Source organism: Poecilia formosa, unplaced genomic scaffold (assembly GCF_000485575.1).
Source record: "Poecilia formosa unplaced genomic scaffold, Poecilia_formosa-5.1.2 Scaffold209, whole genome shotgun sequence".
NCBI lineage: Eukaryota > Metazoa > Chordata > Actinopteri > Cyprinodontiformes > Poeciliidae > Poecilia > Poecilia formosa.
The window spans coordinates 658,648-677,436 of record NW_006800148.1 but is presented as its reverse complement, the minus strand read 5'-3'; the positions used below and the strand labels follow the sequence as shown (position 1 = coordinate 677,436).

The following is an 18,789-nucleotide window of genomic DNA, read 5'->3' as shown; positions in this document are numbered from 1 at the left end:
AAGGGGAGAAAGTAGGGGGGTAGGGTAGGGTACAGTGTACCACCTAAAAGAATTAGCGAAGGTCCGCAGAACCTGCAAGAGAGAGGAGCGGCTGTCAGCTGTAAAAAAAATCAATGGGTTCACTGTGTAGCCGTAAGTTCACCCACTAATCAGCAGTGACTGATTAGTTTTTCAAGAACAATCAAAAAAGAACTTAATCAGTTAATAAATAACTTTTTTCCCTTTTCATATTGTTTCTGAGCTGTTCGTGCTTTGCTAGAGCAGGGCTGCAATACATCGATCGCGGAAGGTTTTGAGTCGATCTCGGCATTAGGTGACAAACTGAACGCCGCCAGGACGCTGAGACCAGCACGTCCTCCTCTGACTCCTTAAAACGTTTCGTAACTTAATTAAAGAACAACAACAACAACAACAAAAAATCTACAAAACGTGCTCAAATTAATGACCCAACAACAATAATAATCTCAGTAATTATTGTTTCAACAAGGTGTTGCGCAATTCTGTGCGTTTCGGTTCCATTACTAAAATAACTAGCAGAGCAGGAGTTTAAAATTAACTTATCAACCACCGCTGTGTCCAGGTGTTATTAATGATCGCAAAATAAATATCAAGCCTGAAAACCTGATGGACTGAATGTTATGTTTTTAACATAACCTTTGGTCAGCTTGTGGAGCGCAGGAGGTTGCCATGGCAACGGCTGTGCTTTTGACAAAGAGAGACGGAGAGTAAAAATGTGCAAGTGGTTTAGAGTTGATCACCAGTTCAGTTATTTTACCTTTGTTTACCTTTGATCACAGCCACTGTAGTTTCTGAACATTCAATAAATGACAAACTTGGACTAATTATTTCGTTAGTCTGTGAGTATAAGTCATTCACAACAAACATCAAACAGGCAGGCAGGCAGTTCTCTTGCCTCATCGCTGGGGGCGCTCATGAACCCAGACATTGTGACTCCACAACTGCAGAGTAAGAGACAGTAACAGCGAGCTAGCCATACAGTAGCTGTTCTGATACGGAGAGCGAGAAGGACATGGTTTTGAGTTGTACTTTAACGGTTTCTCCCTTTGCTGTTAAGCAGAGCACGAAATTAATAATATCTACATGTCTAAGTTTGAGATAACGGAATTATTCTGCGGCAGCGGCGCGGCTAAGCATCACATGTTAAAAAATAGTCTTTTTGCCCTCCAGCATTGTACGCATGCGCGAAATTTCCTTAAGTAAACAATAACATCCAGGTGGTCTAGATTTGCAAATCCGATTATAATTAAGTCGGTGCCTCACCAGCTATCACTTTTATATATATATATACTTTGCATCCGTCTTCATATCCAACTCATTTATTATCATTTAGGTGCATATTTCATCATATGCTGTTTAGTTTTGATATTTTCTCTGTTTCTTTTATTCCATTTCCTAACCGTAATACTACAATCACGTGATTTAAGCTCTATAATGTATTCAGCACCAAAGTCGGCTGAGATTAAGATTAACAAGTCATGCTGCTTCCACTATAGCAATCTGGACATAGAGAAGCCCCCACCTCACCACCCCTTAGAGAAAGTGAGTAGAGTTTAGTGGGGGTTGGAGGGATTATGGAGAAGGATTGGTTACATAACTGCATTGTACCAGCGAGTAGTCAGGGTGTAAGTAAGAGACACAAAGTAAGAGAGACCAGGTTCATCTAAAAAGGAAAACAACATAAACTGTTCACTGTGTTTCAATGGTGGATTTTATAGTTATTATTTAGAATCCTGCAAACGTTTTATTATTATTACTATTGTCTTTTCTATCATCTCAAACATGATTTCCCTCAGAAATAAACAATTTATTTTAAACCGGGTGTATTATTTTATTATTATTATTATTATGAAAATTGAATTCAGGTATTCAAGTTTCTGGAAACTGTTGCCCAGGATGAATCAGGTTTCTGCAGCTCCTCAAATCTTTTCCTGATATTTCGGCTGATTTCATTTTGACTTTCCAATGGCGTCAAACAAGAAAGCAGATAGTTCCAGGTGTTGCCTTAAAATACATCCACAGGTCCAATTAACTCAAATGCTTCAGTTAACTGATCAGAAACTTCCGATGCCCTGATATCATCAACTTGGCTTTTCTCTCATTGTTTAAAAAAAAAAAACAAAAAAAGGGGGAATAATTTTATGGATTTCTGATTCTGAAGACATTAACTTGCATAATTGTGGACATAAGTTTGGAAGTTCTAGCCTAAGGCAAGAGAAGTTTGGTTTACTTTAACTTCAAAAAGTGGGGGAAAAAAGGTGAACATAGCTCTGTTTCTATTAACCATAACATAAATTGGCTTTATAAAAAAAAGATCAATTAAAAAATTGTTAGGATGTGGTGGTTTTTCATCTGTATCAAAATATTTGTATTTCGCAAAACTGCAGTGGAAAGTGGAAACACTTTTATCTGCATCACACAAGTCATGTGGTCAACACCGGATGTTACTACTGCTAGAAACGCCGAAGAAGAGGACAGGATCATAAAAAGTGTGTCAGTCGAACATGTTGAATCTACAATTTCCGCAAAATGCCGCATATGTCTGCTCCCAAGTAGGCGGAGCTTGTTGCGCCAACACCTGAATAAGACGGGACTCTGATTGACTGACAGATGAGGAGCTATCACCATGACTGAATTATGAATATATCTCATGTAGCTGTTGCTGTCTTGATTTTTAATTATTTATGGCGTGAACAAGCTTACTGACGTGTGATTTTAATTTTATTTCTTATTTAATGGAAACAAAATTGTAAAATTGTATTTGTTTGACATTTGCAGAATATACACAAAGATTTGTGCACATTTATAATGGAAGCACAGCTTTTGTCTTTTTATTTGGTGTATTTAAACTTCTGGCTTCAATTGTAAGTCTCCAGTTTCACAAAGCTGATAGAGACACACCCAGGAACACCTGCAGCTTGGTGATTACATAAGGAATTGATTCGTGGAAATTGAATACAAATGCACACCACACTTTAAGCATTTCTGTTTGACAACCATGCCTTTTTTCTTCCATTTCACAATTGCCCCTACTTTGAATTGGTCTAAGACATAAAATTCCAGTAAAAATGCATTAAAATTTATAGTTGTCAGGAAACAAAAACTGAGAAAAGTTCAAAGAGGAGTGAATATTCCGCAGGGCACTTTACTGGGCAAATACACCCATCTAAAAATCTTCCAGCAGGAGGAAACACGTTGTTGATTCTATTTACATAATGACACAGAGGTTTCCAGACTCATGGTGATGATGAAGTTCCACCTGAAACACAGTCTTACACGTTTGCATGACATCCAAGAGATGGACTGTGGTGCTGTGAAGTCAAATCAGCAGAGCCTTTCCCTTAGATTTCCCTAACTGCTGCTGAGATTGAGCAGGAAGTAATGACCTCTATTATACCAAAACAACCAGAATGATGGATTTTTCTCCTGAATGTGGAGGCAGCCTTGTGCTTTGGTTGGTGTTCATGATGTAATAATGATACAAAATGCTCCAGTGATGTTGCGTTAATGATAAATTATGCAACTCAACTATGATTTGGTTATTTTAACATAGTCTCTGTCATCATTATTAGTTCACATGATAATCTTTGTAGGCAGGGTACAGAAAAATTATACTCAAGTAAGAGTAGCACTATTTCAACATACTTTTTACTTTAACTAGTAGCCATCCAAAAAATTACTCAAGTAAGAGTAAAAAAGTATTTGGTTAAAAGTCTACTCAAGTACTGAGTAGCTGATCAAATTGTGAACCATTTAATATTTAAAAATTACATAATCAGATAGACCAAAATATAAAATTAAGTGGAAATTTTGGTATTTTAAGGATGAAAATTACAAAAAATTATAGCAAGTAACAACAAATAGCAAAATCAAGCAAAAAAAACAAAACAATTCAAATCATTGTGTGTCTGTGTCTGGAGAATTTTTGGTAAAAACATGTTTGATTTTCATTCAGTGGAATGAAGTATCTCTACTCAGGAGTAGAGATACTTCATAATAAAATTAGTGAAGTAAAAATGAAAAGTAAAAAGCATAGTAAAAGTACTCCTAAAACTACATTTATGTCCAAAAAGTTACTCATGTAATTGAGTAAATGTAACTAGTAACTAACCAACTCAGTCTACTTTGTAATGCAGTTGGGAGTTGTGGACCAAATTGGCAGGAGTTTTGGCTTTTTGCATCCCTGAAGCATGAACGTTTGAGTTAACACACAAAGGAAAGGAATAAGGCAATGACAGCAGAAAAATAACTGTTGCTGCTCATGAATCTGTTAAGGCACAGGTGTCAAACTCAAGGTCCAGGGGCCAAATCCAGTCCTCCTCCACTTTTTATGTGGCCCTATATACTCCAAAGAGACATATAAATAGAATCTTGAAGATAATATTTGCTTAAGTATTATTGTACTGATCAAATCAAAGGAGTTTTTATCTGTGAACTGCAAAATGCAAAGTCAACAAATCAAACTTGACAAAGTAATATCTCATATCTTTGACTTTTATAAGTTGAAAAAAATAAATAGCTTGACAACACTGACCCCTAGTGACCAATCTGCAGAACACAGAGAGCTCCAGACAGAAAACCATTCCTGTCACCAAAGTTTAACAGCTTGTACTTCAGCAGAATAGATATATTGTATGAATTAAAATGTAAAATATTATTTCAATCAATTGTTCCTAAAAGGCTAAATTTAACACTAATGTTTTTTTTTATTTAAAAAAAAAAAAATCCAATTCCTCCTGTAGAAGAAAGTCAAGCTTTTAAACCATAATACGATTCTTCTGAAAGTCCCACAAGTCATGAAAATGTATTAAATTAAATAGAGTAATTGTGTGGTATCAATGGGAAGAAGTGTTTTCTTACTATTCAAAAATAATGTATTGATCCCAAAGGAAAATTAAATGTTTAATTCAAATTCTTCAAAGAATCATTATAGATGGGAAAACTTGGGAGTTTCAAATGTAAAAAAAAAAAAAAGTGAAAGAAAGAAAGACTTGGGAACTTTTGAGGGGTTTTTTTCTAGAAAATATCTGAGATTAATCTCAAAATGTCAGATTTGTTTTCCTTTTGAGCTCAGAAATTTTCTTGCTTTTTAAGGAAATTTCTAAGATTATTCTCAAAGTTTCTGAGTTTTCTTTTGGCAGAAATTTACTCCTTTATTTTCTTTAAACAATGATCCATGTTACAGAATAAAGACAACTAACTACTGTGTATAGTTTCTTCATCGGAACAGAACCCATCTCAGGCAGACTACCAGAACCCCAGTGGACAGGCTGGTTCTGGTAGTTACGGCAGTTAGCCAGTAGTTCAGTACTACAGTAGAACCAGTGGAACTGGAGGTTCTGACAGCAGTTCTACCCCTGGGACCCAGCAGAGTGGCCAGCAGGGGGCTCCAGGTGACAGCAGCCCTCACCAGTCTGCAGAGGAGAGCTGGAGCTCTTCATCTGGTACCAGCGGTACCAGACCCTAAGCTGATCTTCACTCCTGTAGATGACGAGGATCAAGTCTACGCCTTCAAATCCAGGTCGCGTTCCCGCATGGAGTTGAGGTTCAGCCAGTTCTGCTACACCCCAACAGAACCAAGTGTCCTTCAGCCACTATTGTTTCCCCATCCTGGGAAAAGCCTCACTATCCAGGGAAACATCCTGACCATCCAGAAGAGGTTAGGGTCCTGAAGAGTCCTGAAGCTCTCTGTGGTGAGGCTCACTTCACGGACTGGTTGGTGTCTGATGGCTTATGCTGATTCTTGTCTGTCTCCAGGGATGAGCTGCTGCATCAAAACTTGTAATAAAATGTCTGGAGAAACAACTCAATGCTTTGTGTCTTAAGGCATAAAAGAGAAACTTAATTTGGTGGTTCTCGTGATCATGGTCCACTAGACTTATTTTAGCCTTAGCCACTTGTAGATGCACTAGACTAAATTTTTATGAGGACCTTAGGTTTGTCTCCTATACCATAGGATATTCGTGCAACTTTAATTCAGTGCCTAATGTCTGAACTTGGAAGAAGTCTTCAATTTTTATGTGCCATCTTTTTGGGACTAGTTACAGAAATGCATGACCCTAAAGTTACTGTTTTGAGAATAACTTGTCAAATTTCAGCTGAGGAATCTTTAACTTTCTAATCTGTGTGCTGCCAGGATTCTTTCCGCAAAAACTTTATTGGTGAAATCTTGCAGAATCCTTTTGAGAAAAGCAGGGATCAGGACTGAAAGCTGCTGTGGTTTTCAACTGTTCATCCAAAATGAACTTCAGTTTGTCCAGAAGATGGCACTAGTGTCAAAATGAAGTTTAAGCTTCGGATGACTGAAATGCTCTTTATCTCAATCTGTTGCATAAAACTTCCTTTTGATAAACTCTGCCATTATGAGACAACTGACAAAAGGTCAGATGGAATAGACTTCAGGCTTATCCAAACTCAGATTTGAGGTACAACTGACCTTTAGGCCACTATTAAACCAGAACTTCTGCTTCTGTAAATGTATTTAGTTCAAGGGTCGGAAACCTATTTCAGTTCAGAGCCACTTTTGCCATCGCCACTAAGAAATTTAATTTGTCTACAAAAAGTTTCCTCATACCACTTTTTCTTAATATTATCAAAAACCTGTCCTAATTGGTTTTTAAGAGCCACAGTACGGAGGCCAAAGCACCACATGTGACTCAGGAGCCAAGGGTTGCAGACCCCTGGTTTAGTTGATCTGGTTTTTCCCAAGTTTGCTAAAAATCAAAATCATACTTCAAAACCATACTTAATTGGTATAAAGCAGTGATTTCAAACTCCAAATGACGGAGTCCTGCAACTTTTAGATGTCTTTGCTTCAGCACACTTGGCTCCACTATTAGCTTGAAGGCATGTTGGTGTGATGGTTTTGCCATATAATTCAAGTGTTGGACTAAAAGTTGCAGGACTCTACATATCAAGGACTGGAGTTTGAGACCACTGGCATACGATGTTCCCTCTAATCATAAATGTTTTTGTTTTTTTACATGAGTCTCTGCTCAACGCAGCTGATTCAAAAGGTCCTATGGGGGAAGTTTTCTGCCATAAGACGAGTCCACACATTTGCAGTTTGAAAGGAGGACTTCATGTCTGTCTTCTCAAAACTTGTAATGCTTGTACTCAAAACTTCTGCTCTCTAGAAGTCAAGGTTCCCCCAGTGTTTTATCAGCCTGGCGGGTCAGCAGGCTAAGCTTTGTTTATTTTAAAAGGATTTTTATACTATGGTAATAACATCTAAACCACTAAGTTACATCTGAATCCATCCTGGTTCCCTTCATACACTGGTGCAAATGACAAAGAAGCCAACAGGAAGTAGTTGAAGGAAGCATTTGTTTCAATGACTGATATGAACAAACTTATTTGCATGATTTTTAATTGCGTTTCTTATTTAAGGGAAACACTGCAATTGTGAAATTGTATTTTTTTCCCCTCACATTAGCAAGATACTGGCAAAGTTTTGTGCAAATTTGTGATGGAAACGCGACTACTGAAGTCACCCTCCATTCTCAACTTTCATGTCTTCCACCCAGAAGTCTTGTTCATCCAGATGTACCTTTACAAACCCTTAGTATGTCATATTTTTATAAATAACTTTCAACTATTCCAAGCATCCATATTTGGGTCTATTTATTTTGAACTGTAACATCTAACATGCTGGGGCCTGCAGGCTCAGAGGTGGAGCTCTTTTGTTTCTGAGCAGTGAACGCCCAGACTCTGGAATGACTATGTTGGGATGTGCTGTGAAGACTGACAGCTGTAAAATGAAGGATTTCAATTTGAAAGTGGCAGCCACAGTTGCTTCTCTAAGAATATCACTTTAAAATAAGAGCAAAACAAATATTTGGGCATAACAATTCACAAATTGTGCATAAAATCAGAAAAACAACTCTGATTATTTGGTCCCATGTAGACTTGAAACACTAATCTTGGCAGTATGTTGGAGTAGATCTGTTGCATTCTGACTTGTTTGTTTTGTCCATAATTGTTTTGGTTGAGGCATTGCAATGTTTGTAGAATCGTTGCTTGTGGCAACAATGTTTTGTTAAAAGCTGACACCATCCAAAAAGCTCAAATAACGCCTGAACTATGACTCCCAAAGGTGTTGAAAAAGAGGCTTAATAAATGCAGAGCATGACCAAAATAATAAATAGCAAATGAGGTGGATTAGCAGAGCTTGCTAATAAGTGATGGTGTCATCCAGGACATATCACCATGGAATATCATTACTGATGGGCAGATACTGAGCTGCTGGTGTGTCTTTACGGTCATGAGGCTGTCATACAACAGCAGTCTACAGTCAGAGGCCTCTTGAGATTTGTTGCCAGACTGACTGCTACTGAAGATTGAAGATTTTTCCTGCCTGCACAATCATCATTCACAATGACTAAAGAGAGTTGGATGATATCATTTACAACATTTAATTTTCCTTAGGGATGAGTAGAATATTTTGGAATCAAAGTTTTTCATTTAGATGTGACTTTGCAAGGGGTGCTATTATATTGTTTAGATAGAACAGACTTTCTTCTGGCAAGCTCACTAGTTAAACACAAATCAGTACTAAAAAATCCATAATTTGATAGTTACTGCTGATTTTCTCTGAGCTAGCGATACTTTGTAATTACTGGTAGATTGGCTTTTTTCTATGGTTGTTTGTAAATAGAGTAAAATAGTTTTGTCTTGTTTTTTAGCCTAATATTAAAATTAGTTTTATATGAAACACGCTATTTGATGCTTAAATTTGTTTACCAAGGTTTGATGTATTTATTTATATAACTGAATCAAATTACCTTTATAAACTGTGCTATATAAATCACATGGCCCCTATAATAATGTGAACACAGCTGAAATGAGAGCCTTCATTTGTCTGTAACCCGCACTCTATCTCACCCCTACCTGCTCAACCCTACATCCGAGGCAAACAAAAACGTGACACAGCTTGTCACCTTACAGCTTTTCTCTGCCATCTGTCGACCCAGCCAATCACAGCAGCCCAGTTTTGTAATTCATCTTGACGTTTCTCCATCTGTCCAATCAGGGAGCAAGCCAACAACTAGGCACGCCCGCTGTTCAGTAAACCCCGGTTGTTGCTGCTGGTAAAGTTTTCTGAAGTCCCGCTGATGTCCTCGTTTGTCCCCGTTTTTCTGGATTAATGCTGACTTTCTGGTGGATTTTATTCTGATGGTGGAATAAGAGGGAAGCATGGTGGTGAATTCCGTGCACTGGTTCCGCAAAGGTCTTCGGCTGCATGATAATCCGGCACTGCAGGAGGCCCTTAACGGAGCGGACACGGTACGCTGTGTTTATGTCCTGGACCCTTGGTTCGCCGGAGCCGCTAACGTCGGGATCAACAGATGGAGGTCTGACATTTTTTGACATCATCTCATAAACCTTACAGTTACTTTGAATTGTTTCCAGGACATTATTTATGTCGTTCGGAGGGTTTATCAGGTCGAGGGTTCTTATGTTTTTATGTGCAGTCCTCAGAGTTAAGGCCTTGGCCTCCGCTCTGTTAGCTAAAACTAGCTCATAAGAAACTCCACAAACAAAAGTCACAATTTTAATTGATCCTCAAATATTACTTCAGTGTGTACGTTTACAGAAAAGCAATTTGATCCTTAATGTGACCTAATTAATTCGGGGCAATTTCGGGATTATTGTCAGATTGTTGCATTTCTACAGCAACATAAACAAATCTTCTTTCGCAGGCACGTCTCAAAAATCAAGAAGCTAATTTATCTTACTAATTCAAATCAAACAGAGAAAATCGTAAGTAGGTTCATTACATTCACAGGGATATACTTCAACGCCTTTGTGCTAATTTTGATCATTAGGCCGTAAAGTAAATAAAAATAATCATCAATTTTATTTATAAAGCGCTTTAACACCAGTCACAGCTGAAGCAAAGTGCTGAATATCAGTAATAAGATTAAAAAAAGTGACAAAGATAAGCACGCAGTTTATTAAAAACTAAATTCAAAACAGAATCAAACAACTCAATTAAAGAGATGAAATCCATACCAGTAAAATCAAGTCTCAGTTGGGTTGAAGGCCAGTGAGTAAAAGTTATGTTGCTGGTTTTAAAAATGGAAATTTCAGTTTTTACGAACAGTAGAATGTTGCAGAAGACTAATTAAAACACCTTTTTAAAATGCAAAATAGCTAATATAGGTTCAGGGATACAAAGAGCCTCCAGAAAATGATTGTCAAAGATGGTGGCTGTAAAGAGCGTTGGATGCAATAAATTAATGGAAAGTTGAGTGGAAGAAAAAAGGTAGACAGTTGGGATAATTGCAAGTTTTCAGGACATAAACTACAACCTGGGCTCAATGATATTAGAATATACATCTCTGGAGTTCAAAGCCTGCTTTTTGTATCCATGGAGACAGTAAAGATCACATCAGGAGAAGCTTCGTAACAAATGAATCTCTGCAGCTGTGTGACATGTGATAATTTTTCTCTGTGGAGGTTTCTGTTGGAGTCTCTGGAGGACCTGGACAACAGTCTGAAGAAGCTCAACTCGAGGCTGTTTGTGGTCAGAGGTCAGCCCACCGAGGTCTTCCCGAGGCTCTTTAAGGTCGGTGTTCCTGCACATGTCATGTTCTCCACCAGGATCTCTGTGAATGTGGTGATTAAACACCAATGTGTTTATTTGTAATGGGGAAATGCATTTGGACTAGGATGCATGTTATCAATTAATGAGTTAATCTAAAATTGATTGATCCTATTAATCGTCTAATTCATTGATAAACTGCCATTTTCTTAAGAACCTGAGGTCTTTTTTCTTGTTTCAAGAGTATCGACCGTCTGTCAGTAACATGAAGTTCTACATCTTATACGCTAAATTAAAAAATACATTATTTTGTGTCGGCTGTATTAGATGCTCACTGAATAAAGAGAAAATGGTGGTTTCTCATATTTTTAAACTTAAATATATTTATAAAACATAAGAAAACGGAAAACTCTTAGGCTGCTGAAAGAGTAAAATATGTGAAATGCTTGATTCGTCATTAACGCAAAGATATTCATACATAAACATCTTCTGTAGCTCCATGAATTGCATTAATTTATGAAATCCCATCATGTTTTTTCCCATTATGTTAGAGTTTTTCTGTGTAATCTCCTCTGGGTTTGTGTCGTCACATCCTCCTCACCTTCGTAGCACATCAGTAAATTTTTAATAACTTGACACGTGAATTTTGCCATTAAGGTGAAACTTAAATTAATGCGTTTGTCAAGTGATTATATTTCCAAACAGAACCGCATAAAAAGTGCATTTTTGTGTCCCAAACTGGACTCTGTTTGGGCCGTTTCTCCTTACAGTTTTGTCTGGCCGCCATCTTTATTCCTGTATCAAATTTGTGGTGCCTCTAAAGGATGACCAGTGGCGCCCTCTTCTGGATGGCGTCCAAACTACAACACTGAAAGGAGGTCTAAACGGGCGTTATTTGCTAGTTGATTGGAACTCATTTTAATGTAATAAACCATTAGTCGACAATAAAATGAATCTTTTTGCTGACAGAGCTTGCTGGACATTCTTTGGCTTGGAAGTTCTTGAAGAGTAAATCAATCAGATGTATTTTTGTTTTTATCTGCCATCCTCAGCCTCTTAGAACTGGCTTATCCACTTCTTTTGTTCTGGTTTACCAACGATGAGGCAGATTGAATACCTGTGGTGATGTTGGGTGTGCTTGAAAGTTTATTTATGATCTAATGTTTTCTTCATGTCACAAATTTTCCTCTGCTGTGTAAATATACAGATTTATTTGTGTTCAAACTGTTTGTCATGGAATATGCAGCCAAATTATTTGAGAGAAAGTTTGCAGAGCATATCTAACATATTAAAAAGAAAATGGAGCTGGGTGTAATGCTAGTTTGGGATGTTGTCATTTGCAAAGCAGCCAATCCAGGAATCCCATTCATTTTCCTTTGCACTGATTGGTTGAAACCCTCCATTGAAGATGAGGAAGACTGTGGATGTTAGCTCCTGCAGTTGTCCTAAGACGGTTTCTACTGTGTTTATTAATGCATATTAAGGTATATTTGGAGTTTGAACTATTAAAATAGTATGTTATAAGGGGTTTTATATCAAGTCTGAAGTATTCATGGATTTGAGCAACTCCTAACCCCCATATATACCAGGAGTCCATTGTAATCTTATTTTTGTAGAAATGTGTCTGTAAATCAGGGCCTGGCCAGTTTGTCTAGTCAAGAAATAAAACAATAAAAGTGAAACAGATGATCTACATTTTTCATGTCGTTCATCTTTGTTTCGATTGTTTGTTGTGTATAATTACAACTAGAACAGGAAATGGCTCACTCTTTTGTTTTTAGTCAAGCTTAATAAATGGGAATGCCCAAGTCTGCTGTTTATGTTTGTGGTCCTATTTACGTTCCAATTAAACTGATAATGAAACGGTGGTTGAGACATCGCCCCTGTCTTTCTCTTCCACTGCTTTTTGCCGTCATCTTGATCTTTCTCTTTGTCATCTTCAACTAAATCATGATCTTTGTCTTAATCTAAATCACCTTGTCATCATTTAAATCTAAGCCACCATATTTGCCTCCATCTGAATTATCATCTTTGTCTCAACTAAACCATCCTCATTGTCTTTGTCTTTATTTAAATCTTCATCTAAATCTTTGTTTTGATCTAAATTATCATCTTTGTCTTCATCTAAATCTTTATCTTTGTCTTAATCTAAGTCTTCGTTTTCATCTTCGTCTAAATGATGAACACCACATAAAAACATACAGACATATATTTATGAAAAATCTTATTGATTTAGCTGCATTTCTTTCTTTCTTCATTCGGTTTTATTTATTCTTTCCACAAACCTTTGCTCCTGTTTCGTCCCACTTCAGGAATGGAGCGTGACCCGGCTGACGTTCGAATACGACCCGGAGCCTTACGGGAAGGAGAGGGACGGCGCCATCATCAAGATGGCCCAGGAGTTTGGAGTGGAGACGGTGGTCAGGAACTCGCACACCCTCTACAACCTGGACAGGTCTGAGATTCACAGTGAGATTCAGCTTCCACAAGCAAGGGGTATCATTTAAAGGAGATGGTTTTATGAGGAAAATGAGATTAAATTAAAAAATTCTCTTTATTTCCCCTGGAATGAGCTTCTCGTGTCTCCACAGAGTTTTTAATAACTGCTGATCTGAGACAGGTCTTTTTTTCTTCTGGTAGTTTAAACTAAAAACAACTTCTATCCTAAAGAAATGTGTGGATAAAGAAATATTTTTTAGCACTTTTAGAACAACTGATGATGATATTCGTGTATTTTCATCACAGACCTGGGCACTTGCTAAAAGAAAAGAGAGAAACTGTAGAGATTTTAATAAAATAGGAACTTTAGTATATATCTAGAGGAGTTCAAGTGCTGTCAGACTTATTCTCAGGAATTACAATCTGAGATATTAATCTCGTGTCCATGCATCTCTATCTATAACACCTGATGGTGTCATTTAGAAAATAAATCATTTTCATATTATTTAAAGACTGGAGATCGGCCAGAAAATTGCAACTGTACGCAGCTACAAATTGGAGCTTTATCATGGTAAAATCTGTAACTTTGGGTCTTTCTGGCTGCATCTGACATTCTTAATGAAGCATGGTAGCTTAATGTAATGTAATTTAACACTATATTCAAAATCAGAACTCATTTTATTCTCATTGTTCACAAAAGAAAGTTTAAAAAAAAAATAGCAGTTTTTAAAGTCAAGTCAAATAATTGAATAAAATAATAAGTATATCTCAATAAATATAAAAATATGGTAGAAACACAGAAATAACTGGGATGTTAAGAAAAATTTAACTTATAGAAATTTATTTTATAGATAAATAAATTTTGGTCAAATATTCTGAGTCACAGCTGAAGTGAATCTCCAGAGTGTCAGACTCGGTGGAGCCCCCAGTGGCCGGCTGCTGCCACTGCAGGTCACATACTGCACCCATGTGCGCGGATAAGTGGGTTTTAACGAGTGAGAGTGAAGAACTTTCTCCATGCCTCTCTGCGCTGCTGCATGACCAGTGCAGCGTTATGTAACCAGCGGATTACCGCCGGCCTGTGTGTTAGTGTACCAGCTGGGTGAAGCTGGGCTTTGTGCGTTCCAGCGTTGTGAAAATGCGCTCATTCAGAGCGGACCCAGCCAATGGGACGCCATCCCTGCTGCAGATCCTGAGCAGGTTGTGTAAGAAGGAAACTTAAAAAAGTCCACAGGGCAGCTGATCCGTTTAAAACTGAGACTGCAGCAGCCAGACGGGCTGATGAAAACACAGATTGGTTCTGATTCACTCAGATGTTCTTCATTAAGCGCAGGGTGGAGCTGCTCTGAAACTGGGCATAAAATGCTAAACAAAGGCATAAAACAAATAAAATTAAAAAGGTTATTTGTATAAAAAAAAGACATTTCAAAGTGCTTTACGTCATAAAAACACAAAAATGCAAAGTCACGGAACACACAGTCATTAACTGAAGCATTACATTTTGTCAAATGTAACATCAAAATGTTGATTAATGTTTTACTAATAATGTATCAACAGGTGGGGTTTTATTCTAGATTTAAGGAACCTTGTGCAAAATAAATTCCTTATTTGATAAGTTTTGTTCTAGATTTTAAAAATAAAATTTCAAAATCTTTGAAATGGTTTAAACAGTTCACTTCAGAAATGTAAAGCCAGTTTTAGCATCACATAGCTCCATTATTGTGGAACACAGATAGCAAAACTCTATTATTTTGAACTGAAATTCCCTAAATGTCAATAAAAACGTTGCAGGAAAAAAATCTACAAAATGTAGTCTGGAAAGTAGCTTTTTTAAGTTCTACCAATAAATAAATTACTTTTCAGCAAATATAGTTTCCGTAGTTTTAATTGTTTACCATGGAAGATAGCCGAAAATAAACCTCAGTCTGTGCTTTAATGACTCTCTATAATTCATGAGTTTCAGTTTCCAGGTTGAATTCCTGGAATAAACCGACTTTAAATGCATCAGAGATGTAATCCTCCTCTGCTGTTTTCATCCCTGCAGGATAATCGAGATGAACAACAACAACCCGCCTCTGACCTTTAAACGCTTCCAGGCCATCGTGAGCCGACTGGAGTTGCCTAGGAGACCACTGACTCCCGTCAGCCAGCAACAGATGAACCGATGCCTCGGCAAAATCTCTGACAACCACGACCAGCTGTACAGTATACCTTCACTGGAGGAGCTGGGTAAGCATCTCCAGATCCACCTGCAGCTTTTTAATCCACATTAAATTAAAACAAATGATAACACGGCTTCTGCTCTGTGGTTATCGGGTCAAAGGTATTCAATCATTCATTTAAGTATGAAAGCATGTAAGCTTTATTCTAAGTAAAACATGTTTTGTACATATTTTTGCTGACTTATGAGGACAGTACCATTAGGCCTGTCGGAATAAATTGGTTGTTTTGTTTATTCACTTGGGATATTTTAAAGTTTAATGTTTATTGGTCTTTGAGAACATGTTTTTGCATTACTATATCACTTAAACTACTATAATTAATATTTGATTATCAAAACGCACAAAAATATCTAATTTTAAAGACGTGCAATCTCACCTTTCCTTTGTTTTCTGAGCAATAACTTATTGCCTTACTGGGAACATTTTATGACATCACTGACTCAGACACTTCATTGCATTATTGTGAAGTTATTGGAGTAATCACTCCTATTTTTGATGAATTCATGCTGAATTGATGTTGGAGTCGCTCTCTTACGCCGTTTCTGTTTGTTTTTCTCTTGGTTGACTTTTGTTCAGTTCTTCGGCTGAGTTGTTGCTTTTTCAAACAATTACTCCTGGTTTTGGTTGCTGTGCAGCTAGAAAAATTTTGGCTCCAACTTCATTACTTTTGGGCAGTTGTGATCTGTAACCATGGCAACAGGCTATCTTTACAACTGGAAGTAGCTGATTAGCGTCTCAGAAGCTCAAATAATATTTCAACTATGAGAAAGAAGGAGGAAATTTAAACCTTTCCTTCAATCCATCATAGCGGACAAAAATTATATCCCTTACTCCAACATCTCGAGAATGTTGAGATTTAAAAAGGGGAAGCAAAAGCAAACGAGGTTGGTTAGCAGAGTTTGCCTTCATCTGATGGGATCTTCCAGGACATATTATGGTTTCATGTCCTCCCTGCTGTCTGGAAATCGAGCTGTTTGCATGTCGTGACAGTCATGTCAACTGTCTTCAGTCAGAGGCCTCTGCAGAGTCGTTGCAACACTGACTGCTACTGAAGATCCCTCCTGGCCACAGCATCTCCATCGACAATGACTCTTTGAAGATACAAACTACGACAACATTTAAATTCCATTTGGGATGAAGAAAACATTTTTGAATTTAATTTTAAAAAAATGAATCCAGGATTGGAACGTCTCAAAGTTTATTTTTTTAAATGATTTTTAAGAAGTTTGTATCTTGAGGTTCTTTGAAAGTCAGTCAAGCTTGTTTTACAGGTTTATTATAGAGAATTATCCCTCCAAATATATTTATATCTTATAAAGTACAAAAATATAGAATAAAAAGAAAATTTTCAGGCCCTTTGTTATACTCTGATGGTTCACTGTTGCTCTTTACTTTATTTATATAAATAAATAAATATGCTAAATGTTCTTATTGTTACAAATGTTATTATTAAGATCATAAAAGAAACGGATAAAAAGAAAAGGATCTAACTGTGAGCCCTGTGGAACGCCAAAGGAGAATTTAAAGCGGTAGTTTTGACAAGAAATTAATTATGAACCGATATAAATTTTAGAAACCATTAAGTAAATGTGACTGTAGTTTATCTTGGACCCTTAAAATATTATGATTTTTAATGTAAACACAAAAAGCTTTTTTCTATTCATTTTTAACACTTTGTGTGTGGATCTTGAAGCCGCAAACAAGCTGTAGAGTGTGGAAATAAATGATCTGCTTACCAAAATGTTTGATATCTTGCTTTCTTTAATCATTTTTCCATTTGAAACCTTGCTTCCCTGCTTCTAGAGAGCTTTGTTTTGCTTTATTGGACTACTGTTTTAACTTGATTTGATTTAAATGTGTGTGCAGGTTTCAGGACGGCGGGGTTACCTCCAGCTGTGTGGCGGGGAGGAGAGTCGGAGGCTTTGGACCGACTGAGCAGATACCTGGACAAAAACGTAAAACTGACACTAGAGCCGAGCGGCAGGATATTAACGCTTGTTTTGCTTTCGATTTGTGTGAAAAACCCCGATAATAATGACGTAAGGAATCAGGATAAAGATGAATACACCTTAAAGTAATTTTTACAAAACTACGTAAAAATCATTTGGAAGACAAGAAATGTAATTTAAAAAAACTAAAATTGAAAAGAATTTTCAACAATTAGGTAATAATGTAATATTAAGCAAAAAATCTGTTTTTATTTTATTTATTATTTGTTGATTTTATTTTATTGACAGAACAAAATGTGTATAAAAACTTTAGAGCGAAAACTGAAAAAATGTTTTTTTTTCATAAGCCTTATTTGTCTATTCATTTATTTTAAAAAGCATCCAATTTTCTATTTTTGTTTATTTATTTTTTTTTACTTCATTTTTGGAAAAAATAGAAAATATTTTATTTTGTTCTCAGGAATAAGAACAAAATTTCTTGGAAAACTAATACTGAAGTAAAATCTTATATTTTATTTATTTAATTTTTACCCAGTTTAGCAGGATTAGTCCTCCATAAAAATCCACAGAATGAGCAGCATCAGTGTGAGATTATTTACTGAGACGTTTCACTTTTATATGTCACTGTTATAAACTCTAACTTCAATAAGTTCATTTAATATTGGAAATGTTTTTTTTCTGTTTTAGTGAAAAACAGAAACTCCTGAAGCTGCAGAACTGATAAATACTGTAGATTTATTAAGCTTTAATCAGTAACTTTTTAAAAAGCAGAGTTTTATTAAACTACTTTTAGTATCTCAGCGTCTGATTGGAGTCACATCTGTCGTTCCGCTGACCGGTTCACACCTGTGCGTCTGTCTCCTCAGGTGTGGGTGGCCAACACTCGGGTGAAGACTTGCTCTCTGTACGCCAGCCCCACAGGCCTCAGCCCCTACCTGCGCTTCGGCTGCCTGTCCTGCAGGGTGCTGTACTACAACCTCAGAGAGATCTACATGAAGGTACTGAGAACACACACAGCTTCTGTCCAAAACTAAACACAACTGTGAGAAACGTCCTTTTTACTGTTTTACAGACAGCTGTTTCTGTTTCTGGCAACAAGCAGAAACAACCAATCAGAGCCAGAGAACAATCTCAATTGTACATGAGCATGATTGACAGCNTGCTGATTTTCTCTGAGCTAGCGATACTTTGTAATTACTGGTAGATTGGCTTTTTTCTATGGTTGTTTGTAAATAGAGTAAAATAGTTTTGTCTTGTTTTTTAGCCTAATATTAAAATTAGTTTTATGTGAAACACGCTATTTGATGCTTAAATTTGTTTACCAAGGTTTGATGTATTTATTTATATAACTGAATCAAATTACCTTTATAAACTGTGCTATATAAATCACATGGCCCCTATAATAATGTGAACACAGCTGAAATGAGAGCCTTCATTTGTCTGTAACCCGCACTCTATCTCACCCCTACCTGCTCAACCCTACATCCGAGGCAAACAAAAACGTGACACAGCTTGTCACCTTACAGCTTTTCTCTGCCATCTGTCGACCCAGCCAATCACAGCAGCCCAGTTTTGTAATTCATCTTGACGTTTCTCCATCTGTCCAATCAGGGAG

At 36.9% G+C, this 18,789-nt stretch overlaps 1 protein-coding gene across 1 annotated transcript; it reads left to right on the top strand.

Annotated features, from left to right (window-relative positions):
• The first annotated feature begins 9,067 nt into the window (after positions 1-9,067).
• LOC103148659 (cryptochrome-2-like) lies at positions 9,068-18,223 on the top strand. Its single transcript, XM_007567529.2, has 6 exons — positions 9,068-9,371; positions 10,480-10,588; positions 12,877-13,019; positions 15,048-15,232; positions 17,092-17,180; positions 18,041-18,223. The coding sequence occupies exons 1-6, from the start codon at positions 9,214-9,216 to the stop codon at positions 18,206-18,208; spliced, it is 852 nt and encodes a 283-aa protein (XP_007567591.1). The 5' UTR covers positions 9,068-9,213; the 3' UTR covers positions 18,209-18,223.
• The last annotated feature ends 566 nt before the right edge of the window (positions 18,224-18,789 follow it).